The 16321-nt window shown below is 35.1% G+C and overlaps 2 protein-coding genes across 5 annotated transcripts in view; one reads left to right on the plus strand and one right to left on the minus strand.

The window, feature by feature from the left end:
• Positions 1 to 2767: 2767 nt before the first annotated feature.
• LOC126819290 (uncharacterized) lies at positions 2768 to 10949 on the minus strand. Of its 3 annotated transcripts, none has more exons than XM_050547268.2 (7): positions 10686 to 10949; positions 7997 to 9478; positions 7210 to 7322; positions 5459 to 5600; positions 4677 to 4752; positions 3551 to 3695; positions 2768 to 2876 (listed from the first exon to the last, which is right to left on the minus strand). In XM_050547268.2, the coding sequence occupies exons 2-7, from the start codon at positions 9438 to 9440 to the stop codon at positions 2787 to 2789; spliced, it is 2010 nt and encodes a 669-aa protein (XP_050403225.2). In that variant the 5' UTR covers positions 9441 to 9478; positions 10686 to 10949; the 3' UTR covers positions 2768 to 2786. The 3 variants fall into 3 exon arrangements, with proteins under 3 accessions (XP_050403225.2, XP_050403223.2, XP_050403226.2); XM_050547266.2 differs by having other exon boundaries at positions 10592 to 10949; XM_050547269.2 differs by lacking the exon at positions 10686 to 10949 and adding an exon at positions 9923 to 10555.
• A 28-nt stretch (positions 10950 to 10977) lies between these two features.
• Positions 10978 to 16321, plus strand: part of LOC126819288 (furin-like protease kpc-1) — a 74159-nt gene continuing 68815 nt past the window's right edge. Inside the window, exon 1 of one of the 2 annotated variants that reach the window (XM_050547262.2) lies at positions 10978 to 11690. In XM_050547262.2, the coding sequence (XP_050403219.2) occupies positions 11505 to 11690 (186 nt within the window). In that variant the 5' untranslated portion in view covers positions 10978 to 11504. The remainder of the gene's footprint in view (positions 11691 to 16321) is intronic. The other variant, XM_050547263.2, reaches the window with a different exon arrangement.

Here is a 16321-nt window from a genome sequence, read left to right on the forward strand (position 1 = left end):
TGTACAAAATTATTTACATTGTACAGAACAAACATATTCTACTCCACCACTGCCACCAGTCAATCATGTTGATTTATTTACTACTTTCATTTTCATTCGTCTCGTTTTGTTGTTTATCCTCAATTGTACAAAATGATTTACATTGTAAAACAAACATATTCTACTCAGCACTTTTTTCAAGCCCACTTCTGACTTGTCAGGAGTGACAAAGAAAATGTGACTAGTTGTTTGGATGGGACAAGAAAAAATGAGATACACATTTGCGTGCATGTAGACGGACACATTGCTGTCTGGGAAAAATTCTCCAACATGCATTTGTCACATGGCTCGCACTGGCTATCCCCTTTTTTCCACCAAAATGGCAGGGATACCATCTAGTCATTCGGATGGCTCGAAAAACCAAGGTCCTGCATACACATTGGCATTCACGTAAAAAAACACATGACAATTTGAATTTGATATAAGAATAGGCAGTAGCTGAGCTATCCAGGCAAAATTGCCTCCATTGCACACTGTATGGTGTACATATACATGTATGCTTGTCTTCATTAGCCCAGTTGGTGCAGAAAAGTAGGATGTTAAACCCCATTTCGTTTCATTTTTCAAAACAGATCGAAACTATAAAATTGTCTTGTCACCATTACATTTGATAGCTGAAAAAACAGAAGTGTAAAATAATTTAAAGTTCTTTCGATTTATTTTTTTCAGGTTGCAAGTCGATTTCAGACCTTGATGGAATTATTGGCTGATTCTCATGGTGAAACTGATAGTGAGATGTCTGATGATAACTGAACATATTGTGCCAGGAAATCTTTGCTTGACGTTGTGCAAAAATATTTTAATACTCAGTTTTGGTTAATTGCAAATAAATTTAATGTAAAGTGTTAAAAAAATTATGAACCTCCTCAAATTTTGTGTAAATTAATGTTTAACCTTGCTCAAGATATAATTTATGAAAGTATTAGTAATGAACTGCTTGCGTTTATTTACATGTGTACCTACCGGTGGAATGCTTAAACTTTAAGAGTATGATTGTAACTGATATAAGTATTAAAATCCATGCTTATTTACCTAATGATCAATTTATTTCATATCAGACATTAACACAATAGTACTAACTGTTACTGCTAGGTTCCCACTTTGGTGCGAGATGCATTACGATAGGAATGTCCTTATTGAGCCCACGATCTGGTACGTGCAGGTATATTTCGATACGATTGCCATGACTTTACCTCAATATATGATAAGACCTAAAAGGATCACCACGATTTCATGTTGGAACCTAATATAAGAATACTTTAAATTTTAAGAATATCAATGTAACCTACATATAGCAAGGATGTAAGTATGTGGCCGTGTGCTGCTTGATTGTTCGTATATCTGGGGACGTCCTGTGTTGTCTCTGCAGGGTTGAGTGGCTGAATGGTTTAATACATGGGCGTTTGATCATTAAGGATGTGTTTTTTGGGTTTATTTTCTTTAAAAGCCAAAAAGGCTTACTGCAATGGTACATATATATATATGTTCACCATATATATATATATCTCTCTGAGTTAGTGAAGATAGGGTTTTGTTTACATTATAAAGCTGCTATTGAAAAGCATGTCAGAAATAAAATCATTGATAAGTGTTCAATTTGCTAAATAATTCATTTGCAGAAATTATGTTTTGATTATTGTTTTTGCATTAAATATTACTCTCTATTTCGGTTACAAGTTTAGGCTAATTCATTAGTTGTGCTGTGTCATTTTATAGTCTATCCGTCTATTTTGATAAATTTTTAGGAATGAATTAATTGTGTTTGCGAGGTTGAAGATAATGCATAAATTTGTTTTAGTATTTATTGTTAGATACAGCTTGTTATTAAAGAAATAATTTATATATCTTGTTTCTCTTCTTTATTTATCTACTACAGGATTCTTTGACTAGTTCCTTGGGGGATTAGAAATGTTTTTAAACTGTTTTGTTGAGAGAGAGAGAAATGCGGTTTAACATCAACTCGATACAAACTAGGTCATTTCGGGACTAATATATGATTCAATTTTATTTCAATAATTCACTTGTGCGTAGGGGTTTTTAACAGTGGGAGGAAATCGGAGAAAACCCACGAGTTTGGACATTAGACCCTACTCCTTGTCCTGTTTTGTTGAGAATGCACTTAGAAACACTCATGTGTAATGAAGCGCTACATCAATCAACAATAATAATAATTCCCTTCATTGAGTCAAGTCGATGAAGTTTGGTATAACGTGTGTGGGATGGTATCAGTCTCAAACATGTATGCGAAACTCAGTAGGGCTGTCTACAACCTTGTAGATATTGGTTTTCAATGGGTTCTCTGGTGTTCCAAAAAGTGGAATGGACAAACAAACAACTATCTTCTTGAGTAGAGCAGGGACATTTGGAATGAGATTCCACGGTCGTTTATTGCAACAAAATTTTAATCCCTCCCCTCCCCCTCTTTAAATATATCGCTGTTCCATCTGATAAGACTTCAAACTTCAAAGAGATACTATGTAAATAGACAACAGTAATTAGTATATACAGGTAACAATTCTATGGAATACAATTACTGCTTATAACTGTATTAACCAAGTATTGTTATATTTTATCATTGCTTGATAATGACTAGAGAAGCCTAGTCCAAACATCGCTCAGTAATAAGCAGTAATTGTATTCCATAGAAATATCACCTGTATATTCCAGTTCAATTACTAAATGTCATTGAAATAATTTAACAGTAATTAGATATCAGCATATAAAAACAATCTATATTTCATATAACTTTATTTCTTATTAATCTCTAAAGCTTGTTGAATTTGCTGTTTAATAAACTTTCCTTTATCCGAGGACTGGCTCAAATCGGTCTCACGAACCTGAAACAAAACAAATTTTTTATGATATGATTTAAAGTCCACTTCACACAATGTAGATCATATGGAGACTAACATGGTACACTTATATTCCAACAATTTGCTTTCACGTAGGTGTCTTTAATGGGAGGAAATGAAATGGGGTTTAATGTCCTACTGTTCTGCTATGAATGGGCTAATGAAGACAGGCATACGTGTGCTATGAGGGAAATTTTGCCCGGGTAGCGGTACTATGGCCTACTCTTATAATCGAATTCCAACTGCATGCCAATGTATGCATGGAGCCTTGGTTTTTCTTCCCATTCGAACGACTAGACAGCTGTTCTTGTCAGGTACTCCAACCTGCTCCACTGACAAGGGGAAACCATGTCTGGTCGCTGTTTTCGGTCGAAACACATTTTGTTCTCAATCGAACACACAACTTCTAGGCCTTTGAGCCAGTGTCTTACCCACTTAGCCACAGTGGCTCTAGGAAGGAACCAGAGGACCTGGAGATTATATGAATGAATGAATGAATGAATAAAGGACTAAAATTTTTAAATAACTCTTGAAAAAGAATGCCATGGCACTTTAGATCAGACCTGGAAATAGCAGACGTATTCCAATACCTTATTTTTCATAGATAAGAATTCAATTTTGCATATGAAATTCGATATATATATATAAATAAAACTTACAGGAATAGGAATATATCCTAGTTTCTTCATCTGACGTAATTTCATGTAAGTAAAACCTTTGATGTGGAACCTTGATTGATATTCGTCATCAAAAACTTCATAGAAATCAATGGAAGTCAGCATAACAAATCGTAGCCTTTTACATCTAAAAACAAAATATAGCAGAAGACCTAGCTGTAGATCAGATTTTAAAGTTGAAGTAAAACAGGTAAATGTTTCTGACCTTAAATTACTGCTCCCTTTAAGGCCCCAACCCGCATGGGTCATGTAAATTACTGTAAACTATATCAGGGCATCAGGGCATGGGTCATGTAAATTACTGTGAACTGTATCAGTTATGAGTCATGTAAATTACTGTTAACTATATCAGGACCATATAGTTCTGTGACTTCTTGGCGTCTTCAAACTTTGTCTAGATCCATTTTCTCTAGTTTCTTAGGGAACCGGAGTAGTCAATATTTACATGTACCAGTTGCTAAAGGATTGAGTCAATGGAAATCAAATGAGATTTTTCACGGACAGTCGCGCTACGCCCTACTCATTTCAAATTCCAACTGCTAGTGCTAAGGGTTCTTTTACGTGCTCACACGCTAATGTGTACATGGGACCTTGGGTTTTTGTCCCTTCCAAATGACTACACATTATCCTTGCTAGATCTTCTGTCCTATACCACTGATAAGGGGGAACCATGTTCGAAATTCCTGAGAACCTTTTTTGGCCAACGCAGGGATAGAACACGGGACCTTCAGGTTAGTCAGTCAAATCTTAATCACTGAGCCACCTTGACTACATTGACTCCCTGAGACAATGGAACAATCACACTGAACTGTCAGAAATTTGAAACCAGCCTAGTCATATAAAATCCCAGCCATATTGCTTAATTTCAAATGATGTTACAGAAATGTTCCGCATACTTGGTCTTATACATGTACATGACACATTTTTTTTCTTTGATTGGCATTTAGAAATTGAACATATCAAGAGTATCCTCGTCGAAACGTCATTTAGTAGTAAACTCAGTAATTATGTATTCATAAAATTGTACCTTGTGTTGATGACACACATTAGGCTACTACGTAAAGCTAAGTTGAGTCAGATAAATGAAAATTTAAGAAAGCGTATTTACTTGGCCATATTATTGTCTTTCTCCCACTCTTTAACTAAAATAGGTTCACCATCTTCACTCACACACAATTCAATATCTTAAAAAAAAAAAATATATATTTTTTAGTTATGCTAAGTCTTTATCATTATGGTAATTTACTTGCATGCATGTCTCTTTAACAGTTGGATAGAAAAATAGCAAGAATAGACATGTACATCCTACTTCAATCTGTGTACAAGAGAGAGAGAGAGAGAAATGGGGTTTAACGTCCACTCGACACAAACTAGGTCATTTCGGGACTAACATATGGTTTAATTTTATTTCAATAATTCGCTTGCGCGTAGGGGTCTTTAGCAGTGGGAGGAAACCAGAGGACACGGAGAAAACCCACGAGGTTGGACAGGCGACCCTACTCCTTGTCATGTACAACCGGGGATTCGAAACCATGCCAGTTGACTCAATGACAGGCTTTATGATACAGCACGCACGTGTTAACCATTGGGCCATCCAACCCCCCCAAATCTGTGTACAATCATTCCCAAAAGTTTCAGTTATCTTGGTCGCTTTGCATAAAAGTCATGTTCATTCCAAAATATGCTCCAAATGACCTCCGTGACCCGAAGGTTAAGTCCAGCAAATTTCAAGCCTCTGTAGGATTTAATAAAATTTTTATTGGTTCTGATTGTCATCCTGTACAATCTAACACACAGCTTGCATAGATGACAGACTGGCATTAACCTGGATCAGTTGACGGTCGAACACCACAAGATGAATGACAAGTAGTTGATATAAATATTATTTACTATTATCATCAAATGCCAGGACAGATGTTTCTTTAACAAATCCTCTTCCGAATACAACTCTTAATGTATCACTCAGTTCTTTCAAGAAATTCTTTTTAGCTTCTGGCAGGCGTAAACGAATTTTTCCCTGAATATCATTTTTCTGAAATATAACCAAACATATAAATATATTATTTTCTAATAGCCATATTCGATGTAAAGGACAATATTTGCCTAATTGCTGGTAAAATAATAATAGCTTGGAATTGCAGAGGATGAGTGGTTCTCGACATTAAATGAGATGTCTTTCCTATTGGTAGGAAACAGGATCTATCACCAACACCCCTTGGGCTGCTCAGGAATATTGCTATATCAATATATTACAATACGATCATCCATGATACACTGTATCGATATATTATAATCAGTCATATTACAGGGTTTGCCGTGTCCAAGAGTTATATAAACAATAAAACTATAACAAAATAAAACGGTGCTGTGTGATAGACCCTGACTTTATTGAAGTATAAAAATACTGCAATATGATTTTTGGCCACAATACACGGCCCTAACCACCCGCTATCACGACGACGACATATCTGATCTGTTTGATCTCAGTGTTGGTCTAGAAAGTTCCTCAGGATCTGCCAGCATGGTTTCCCCGGTCAGTGGCCTTGAAGGAACAGCTTCTACCTATTCAAAATGAAATGAAATGAAATAGGGTTTAACATCCTACTGTTCTGCTCCTATACTGGGCTAATGAAGACGGGCATACGCCATACAGTGTGCTATGAGGGAAATTTTGCCCGGGCAGTGGCACTAGCGCCTACTCTTTTATCGAATTCCAACTACCAAGGGATCTTTTACGTGCACGCCAATGTGTACACGAGACCTTGGTTTTTCGTCTCATCCGAACGACTAGACAGCTGTCACTGACAAGGGGAAAGCACGCTGGGAAATCTGGATGAATTTTTTCGGCCAATGCAGGGATCGAACACCCGACCTCCAGGATAGGGAACCAGCGTCTTACCCACATGATCACCCCTACCTATTCGAATGATATGATAATATTGGCCCGCACATAAAAGAACCCTCGAGAGTAGGCTGTTGTGCAACTGTCCGGGCAAAATTTCCCTTATGCCCATCTTCATTACAACGGATGGAGCAGAAAAGTAGGATGTTAAACCCCATTTCATTTCATTTCCTATCAACAAGCTGGCAGATGGTTTAGTTAAGATATACACTTGACATATTTCTCTATCTGGCTTACCTGTGATATCACCCTAGATGCTTCTATAAAGTCTATATCCCACACCAAACCAAGCCCAATCAAACATCTGGGCGGCTGACATAAGAAATGAAATGGGGTTTAACGGCCTACTGTTCTGCTCCTATAATGGGCTAATGAATATGGGCATACGCCACACAGTGTGCTATGAGAGAAATTTTGCCCCTGCAGTGGCATTATGGCATCTTCTAAGTGCACGCCAATGTATACACAGGGCCTCAGTTTATTGTCCCATCCAAACTACTAGACAGCTGTCCTTGTCAGGCCCTCCGTTCTGCACCACTAACAAGGGGAAACCATGTTGGAAATTCCAGATGAACTTTCTCAGCCAATGCACGAATAGAACACGCAAACTCCAAGCTAGCGAGCCAGCGTCTTACCACTTAGCCACCATGGCGCCCTTATGACATTTACTACTGTAGTCCCTACAAATTAAATGTATAAATAAATCTAAATGATCATTTATTTTATATAAAAAACATACCCTAGCAAACAGATTTGAAACAAATGGTGATGAAATTTCTTCAAGAATCTGTGGACATTCTATTCTAATACTATCTAACAACTGGTACAATGTAATACTGTAACTTTTTTTATCTGAAAAATAATTTTTTTATGATTAGACCCAGAAGTCATTTTCTGACTATATATTTATCTTTCATTTAGAAATAAACTGGTCATCATTTATTTGAATTTTAGTCCCATGCAAACTACAATATTGTCAAAGTTGAATTTTAATCCCATGCAAACTACAATATTTTCAAAGTTGAATTTTAATCCCATGCAAACTACAATATTGTCAGTACAATATTATTTTATCTGAAAAATAATTTTTTTATGATTAGACTCAGAAGTCATTTTGGTATATTTATTTATCTTTCATTTAGAAATAGGCTGATCGTCATTTATATGAATTTTAGTCCCATGCAAACTACAATATTGTCAAAGTTGAATCTCTAAAAGGAATATAAGAATGGTTTAAAGATACATTATGGAAGATGAGATTAAGAGTGCCAGTTAAAAACTAGATAATATAAAGGACATAGGCTGAAAATTTCAGTCAAATTGCTCCACTCTGAACTGAATTACAAGTGATTCAAATTTAGGCCTGTCTTCATTAGCCCTGTTGAAGCAGAAAAGTAGCACGTTAAAACCCATTTCATTCATTTATCTAAGAAATTCATTTTTCACAATATTGTAGTTTGCAAATCTCTCAAATGATGTTCAGAGATTTTAAATAGCTGTTTTAACCTTTTACTGTCAGTTCTTACCATATAAATATTCTGAGTTATTTTCAATATACAATAATTTTAACAGTTCCACTGGGTACACTCCCACTCGAGCCATGCCATCTAGTGCTAAACTTACAACTGGTAAAAATTCTTGCATTTCTGTTTTCTTGTCTGCCATTAATAATTCAGCTATAATATTATCCAATAGTTTTCCAGGATTTTCAATAATAGTTGAAAAGTTTCCTATCAAAAAAGACATTTTAGCTAGATCCTTTGTCCTCCATTGTCGTAGATTAGAATTCAGTGATAATGACTCTAATTGTCTGACAAGCTTCAAATTGATACACCTCGCACGTTCGACCATTTCTAACACTTTCAAAAGTGTACCATTTTCCAATTCAGGTGCCTTTTGCGCAAGTTTAAAAAGTAATTGTAATTTTAAATCTTGCGATTTGTTTGTGAGAAAACGAATACCATGTGAACCGGTCAAAAATTTTGTAATAGCTGAAACCATCATAGAATCCATATTATCAATATTCTCCATTAAATACTGAGGAAGCATGTAATGAAAAGGCGTCATCTGTACGTTTCTGCATTTAAAATTACCAAGACATATTATTCCCACTTCACTTGGTGTACACAATGATAACGCTTCCGATACCTTCCTCGTTAATTTATTCAAGAAATGAAAAGTACAATTTCTACGAAGATTTGCATAATACAGGGTCATAATAATGTCTTCTTTCTCTAAGGCACTCAAATTTTTTTCAATTTCTAAAAACATTTTGTCGAGGAAGGTGAACTTTTTGATGTTATTACACCTCAGATTATAGAACAAATCGGCCGCCATTAAGATCTGAGCTACACTCCAAGATGGCATCCGTTTAATGAATTCATCATTACAAACTGTACCTACCAATATGGCAATAGATTTAAGAGGTTTGGTGAAGCCGAGACGTAGATTTAACACAGATAGGAGTTTCAAGTCTAAAAACAGCTCTTCGTCCGACAGTTTCTGGAAATTATCACTCCAATCCATAAAGAGCTTTCCAAACTTATTATAAGAAATCATTTTATATCTTTCTTCACTAGGTTCCGTTGATAATTTGACTAAAAATTGACGTAAATCCCAATCATACAGTTGTGATTTTGATTCAGCGCTAGGCTTGCCAAGGTCTGGAGCTATTAAAAGATATCTTCTATATACAGGGGAGCTCTCTAAATATCCATGAAAATATTCGTTTTCTTCCTCCAAAACTTTAACAACATTATTATTAATCTTCACAGTTGCTTTAGTGTCAATCTGAAGCCAATGGACAGGAATTATCTGGCAAGAATTTGCCTGTAAGAAATGCGATGGGTGTCTGTCATTTATTGCAGCATACAAGAGCCGATGAAATTTCTGTAAATATATGGGCCTGGATTTTTGAAGCACCACCAGGTTGAGTGTTCTACAACATCTTCTTAGAATCGTCATCGCCATGGTGATTTAACACGTTGATTTTGTAGTACGCATTAATTCTGAAAATAACAAATGATAAAAATACAGTGAGAGTAACGGTGGTTGACAAGAAAAATTCTTGTGTACTTCAAAAACTTACAGGATAAATCGATATTGATCGATAGAAATGAAATTGCATTTAATGTTCTACTGTTTTGCACCGCCATACTGTGGGCTATGAGGGAAATTTTGCCAGGACAGTGGTACTTCAACGTACTCTTATATCAAATTCCATCTGCCAATGGTTCTTTTACTTCTATGCCAATTAGTACATGGGACCTCAGTTTTTTATCCCATCCGAACGACTATACATTGTCTCATGCCAGTCCAGCTGTCCTGCATCACTGACAAGGAGAGCCATGCTAGATTTCTCAGCCAACATCATGGGAGGATCGAACACAGAATCTCCAGGTTAGCTGGCCACTCTGGTGGTTTTTGAGTTATCTAGTTGTGTGGTGTGTTACCTTCTGCACTCCTACAGTCCTACTATTGATGAATTCTTCATGCAACAGGTCATTGTTTCTGCATATCGCAATATAATGCCGAGGTTGTCACACATTCTGAATGTCACAGAATTCATACATCCCTTGATGAAATTATTCAGACATGTCAAACAAAGGGTATATACTGAGTCAAGTATCCCTAATGATACCCTACTTATTCTGTTGAATTATAAATCAGTCACCAAGATAAAGAATAATTCTAGAAGGTCCACTGGTTTGATCTTCTGAAAATTAATATCCTAATACCCTGATAACGACACGAGCCACAGTGGTTTGTTCACTAACTAGAAGATACGATGTTCGATCCTCGAAATTTTCCAGAATGAAATGGACCAGGACAAATGGGCTGTGAAAGGAAAATGGTTTATTCCCTCGGATGAGATGACAATAAAGGTAAAGTGTATGTATTGATTTGGCAGATGTTAATTTGAAAGGGTCCATGGAATGACGTAAAATAGAGTGCCTCTTGCACCAGCCTTTGATTGAGATAGTACTAGGAGTGCATGAGCAAGTTATCCACTCTGACTCTAGAAATGCTCAAATGGATTTAGTTTTGTACTATAGTTTGAAAAAAAATAATATATATCCAGCTAATTAAATTGCTCTAATTTAAATTTTCCTGGTAATTACCAATAATATGTAACTATATCTTTAATAGTTTCTTTAGTGATGCACAGAAAAGGGGTTGACATTTTAGAGTAGTACTAGTAGGCCTACATATTACTTTAACAACATGTTCTTCAGGTTACTGGTACTGTTTAATCGGGACTAAATCCAAAGTCACATTCAAAGTTTCCAATAATATCTTCCTAAAAATAATAATGCATGCATCACATGTAACTGATGTATGAATGTATAAAATAATATTATATTAGATCGGGCAATTTCATAACCATATAGGCCTACATATAGCCCATAAATCAATCACAATGATAAATCCACAACTATCAACAAATGCGTGGACTAGATAATCAGAGAGAGTTATCTTCCCTTGATGAGTTTATCCGTCACAGGGCGCTGAATACTGTATGTCTGAAGCAAAGACATTGTGTAGCCAAAATATACGCTTGAATGTCTTAGCGTTGACGTGTTGTTGTGTCGTAGTAAGTGTGTTGTCTTTTTAGTTCCGGCCAAGAGGCGGACATCACTTAAAGTTGTTACTGAAAAAGGTCATGGAATTATAACTGAAATGTTAGTTTATGATTCCGGATGACTGGAGTGGACTGAATTTTGACAGATCAAAGTGAACATTTTGTTTCAATAACTTGCTTTTCTTTCCACTTAGGTGACTTAGGCCTACACTCCTGTCCAGATTAGCTGATGATTTGCGTCAACAATTCTATTTATAACATTTTAATAAGTTCGTAAATAATCATTTTGTTTTGGCCTTACGCTGTGGGCCCATTTGGTACATTCTGTGTGTCAACTATATAGCAGACGATTTGTTTTAAAACAGAATTGGACTAGTCAATCCATGAACTGTCACTGTTCATTGGGGGGAGTGTATACCTTTTATCCAGTTTTAAGTTTTTAAAAAATCCCTATGTTTTGTGTGTGTTATTTGAAGAATCATGGCAGTGTGATGTTCCCATTTGCTTTATTGCTGTTAAACTTTATGTTCATTGCCTCGGAAAAAACTTACATAAACCAATATGCCGTTCACATAAAAGATGGTAGAACTGGTTTAGAACGTGTACTACAATCGACAGGACTGGTGAACAGAGGGCAGGTAATATATTTACATACATGTATTGTATTAGTCTGAAATATCTGACCACCCTGTACATGACACATGTATGTAGGCTACATGTACATTTTTGTCATAGATAAAATGCAGGTACCCTACCGGTACTGTTACCCTGTTGCTGTAAAAGAATGATAACAATTTGTTCTTTATCAGATTTCCAACATGCCAAGATACATACTAAGACTAAATTTGTTATATATGGCAACTTTTCATAAATAAATACATGTTTACAAGAGTAAATCTAGATGGAACATGTATCCTGTTGCCTTCTTTTCTCAAAATGGTGATATCCATTCTCAATCAAATGCCAATTGAAACATGTTGGGCACAAAATTCAAAATTCATGTACCTATAGCCTACTAGTTGATTATTTCCTAGCATTTTGTCAGGGTCCGTACCATTATTTCAAGGCCTGATATCTTGTGCAGGTTCCAGAAGAAAACTTGATCTGTTAGAAATATGACTATGACACTATGAGGACTTTATTTACATGTAACTAATGTAAGACTGGCTGAGACTTAATAAACTTATTCCAAATGTCCAGTTTATTTTAAAAGATGTTATTTATAGTCTATACAAGTACTGTACACATGTACATGTACAGGATTGAATTAAGTGTGCACTAATATTTTCACACATTTGATTTATGGACCTCTTTAATCCAATGAATACAGACTGGGAGATTACATGTATTTGTTATTTATGTTTTGATTTTGTTTTCTTAATTAGCTGAGTACATTGTACGTACATGTACATACATCATACATGTCATGTACATGTAGCTTGGATTCACCTGTGAAAAATTAGATAACATTACACAAGAGGCAACACTGTCATTATTTAGAAAGTGTAGGATTCAGCAGATCTCATTAATTTAATTTTCAGTAAGCATTTCCTTATTATATGTCAACTACTTTCATTGTACGTGTACTAATTTTTTGAAACATCAGGGACCATATAAATACATCATATTTTCATAAAATTCGTCATTTCTCATAAAATTATCATAAAATGAAAAATATATAAAATATAAAATGGAAAAATATCATATAAAATATAAAATTTCACTATTTCTCATCAGATGAGATGAAAATTTTTTCAAAATATAAAATTAACCTTAAATTGCTACTCACAGTGATAAATTTCTATACTAATAAATCTGGTTTTGAACACGAAAATCATCCAGGCATTTTATGACCCTCAGCTTGCTGCTCTCTTTCATTTTCTGTTTGACAGTGTTCAGTTAATGTTATGGTATATGTATATGAAATGGAATCAAATGAAATTTAAGTTTGACGTCCTACTGTTCTGTGCCAACTGCCCTGACAGCGGTGCTAGTGCTAAGGCCTATTCTTATATTGAATTCCAACTCAGTTTTTCGTGCCATCCGAATGACTAGACAGCTTTCCTTGTAAGGCCCTGCGTCCTGCATCATACACACTTAGCCACCGTTGCCCCCTGTGACCATTGATACCACCAGTGCTACTGATGGGACTTTCTTATCCCCATAACACTGGCCGAACACTACGTCATGGACCGGAGATAAGTTATTTTCTGTCAGTGCAGTTATATAAAAAAAGTCATAATATTTGATAATGATAAAAGCATAAAACATCATGAAATATGATAAAAACATTATAAAAATATCATAAAATTTGATTAAAACAATAAAAAAAAACCCATAAAATTCCACGGGGAAACTTTCATCAAAATATAAATTTATGACAAAAATCTGTGTACGGTTCCTGAAACATACATTTATTTATTATGCCATGTTATTATGTTAATTATTTGAAACATAATGTTTGAAGACCACAAAAATGGGATGATTAAAGATACATTATGTAAGAATTAGATAAAGAGCTGGCCGCATTCATGCTATAACCATGCTATAATAGTTCAAAATAACTTCAAAAATAAATAATCAATATATATAGAAATTTTCATTCAAATTATTTTACTCTGAGTGAAGTTATCCCATGAATGTTTCAAATTTTGTCATTGTACTCTCAATTGTCATGTACCATTGCTACAATAATAAACAAAGCAAAGTCTTGTTATCCATGCTCTGAATAAATAATATATCTTTATGGCGAATATGTCTTCGGAAGAAAATGCGACTGTTCAATGCTACATGTATATAGTCAACTTCCTGTAAATCCTATCAACTTCGCCTAGATACTTTGAGTAGATCTATGTACATGTATATGATATCAAAGATGGCTCATTGAAAGATTTGAAATCCCTTCAGACTGGACTGGACTGAACTGTAACTGCTGACTGCTGTAATTAAAAAGTCAGAGGTGGTCAAGAGGAGACATTCTACTTGGTTATAGATGGTCTCCAGGGAAAATTGTGTTTGGCATAATACGTTATGATGGTAATCTCTCTTCCTTTGAATAGAATAATTATTTAATACCACTTGGCTTTAATGTTAAGACAGTAAAATACTTGAAGCAAATGTCAGCTATTTTGTATTGTCTGTATGCTTACATACAAAACACATACTTCAGCTGTTCGGACATAATAATATGTACATGTACAAGTAAAGTGGTTAGTGAACATTTGTAACTTAGGTGTAGACCTACGGTGTACATGAAAAATTATCATTGGCCGTGGTTATTTCATAGGACGAGTACTGTCAACATTGACTTCAAAATAATATGATCTTGTCAAATGGACATTAAATCCCACCCTCTCTCTCTCTTTCTCTCTCTCTCTGTGAAAATACCATGGGCTTTAAGCAAAGTTATTTTTTTTTTCACTTAAAAGTCACAACAAGGGTAGACAGATGTGATACATGTACAGTAGAATCTGCATTAAGCAGCCACCCAAGGGAATTTTCACAACTGACCGCTTAACGGGAGTGGCCTCTTAATAAAATCTCGTTGCTTTTTGTGTCGACATAAATTAAATATTACGCTTGGATGCATTGGAAGCGGTAAATTTGGCCGTCGCTGAATCTTGCGCCGAACGAAAATTCTTTACTCAAATCTCGGACATAACTTAACGGGAGTGGCCTCTTAATAAAATCTCGTTGCTTTTTGTGCCGACATAAATTAAATATTACGCTTGGATGCATTGGAAGCGGTAAATTTGGCCGTCGCTGAATCTTGCGCCGGACGAAAATTCTTTACTCAAATCTCGGACATAACTTCTGTAAACTTGTCATTTTGTACCAACCTTCGATACTACTGTCTACCATTGTGATGCATTCGATAATATTTATCCATTTTTGTGAAGAAAATCGATGAATTCATTTTATTTTATCAAAAAAGCACATGAACAAAAAACATCGCTAATTTTATCTCCTATTTACAGGGATGTAACTCTGTATGTAATATTATAGGAGGCGCTAAGAGAGATACTAGATGATCGTGACAAAACTTGGTACTTTTATTTTATTCAATCAGTATCAAATAATGTGTCGTTACGCGTGAAAACAATGATCAGGTTAGTCGTTTAATAAAACAAAAGATTAATTAACAGATAATCCCGGGTTGATTGTTATGTTTACATTTCTTTTTACCTGATCAGTGGGGGTCCAGTTAATTAACTACTACTCACGGGATTAGCTGGGGGTGTTACAAAGAACGACAAGATGGTATCATTCAACAATGGCCGTTGAATGGGCGATGTTTTGTTGAATTTATTAGTAAAATAGTGACCGCTGGCCGCGTTAGAGGAGTGACCGTTGAATAAAGAGATGAAACAACAGAATTTCTACGGGGGGAATTTATCGTGACCGCTTACAAGGAGATGTCGCTGAATAGGAGTGGCTGCTCATACAGATTCTACTGTACATGTAGAGTCTGAGGCACCTAATTAAGATACTATATACATGTATGTATAGGAACATGTGACAATTATTGGTCATTTAATTTAGTCTATTAAACAGATGGTAGATATTATTAAGTATTAAGATTATATGGCACTCACCACAATCGGCTACTTTTTATTTGGCATTGATTATACAAGTAAAAACATTTGGTAATGCACTCAAGACAATAGAAGGCTCTGGTGTTGAGTTATTTTTACAATCCTTTTCTATTCTGATTCTTTTTTATAATATACATGTACCATGTAACCATACCATATTTTTTCAATCCTATTCTTTTCTGATTCTTTTTATAATGTACCATGTGACCATATTTTTGTTTTGCTTTTACTACAGTGTGTAAAATGGCATTTTAAATTGTTTTAAAATGTGAATGTCAAACATTATTTGCTGTCTGAAAGGAAAAAATTTGTAAAGTTACATGAACATGTAACCAGATTAGTGTGTTTGGACAGAATTGTGTAGGCTTTTATCTCTTATTCTTCCCCATTAAAACGTTACAGATCTAATTTCTACACAAAATGTTAAAGCTGCTGACAACATGCACATGTATCTAAATAAACTGTACTCAGATTGATTTGTTAAACCCCATTTATTTCTCTCAGATTGATTATTTAACATTTTATTAAAAAAAACCCAGGATATCAACACTTAATAATCTCCCCACTTAGATTCAGTCAAGTTAAAAAAAAAAAAATTCAATCAATCATGTCTTTGAACAGAATTAAGTCACTTTTGGACTAATATCGTTTTTAGAGGTTCAACTTGCACTATT

The sequence above is a fragment of the Patella vulgata genome, chromosome 4 (assembly GCF_932274485.2).
Source record: "Patella vulgata chromosome 4, xgPatVulg1.2, whole genome shotgun sequence".
Taxonomy (NCBI): Eukaryota; Metazoa; Mollusca; class Gastropoda; family Patellidae; genus Patella; species Patella vulgata.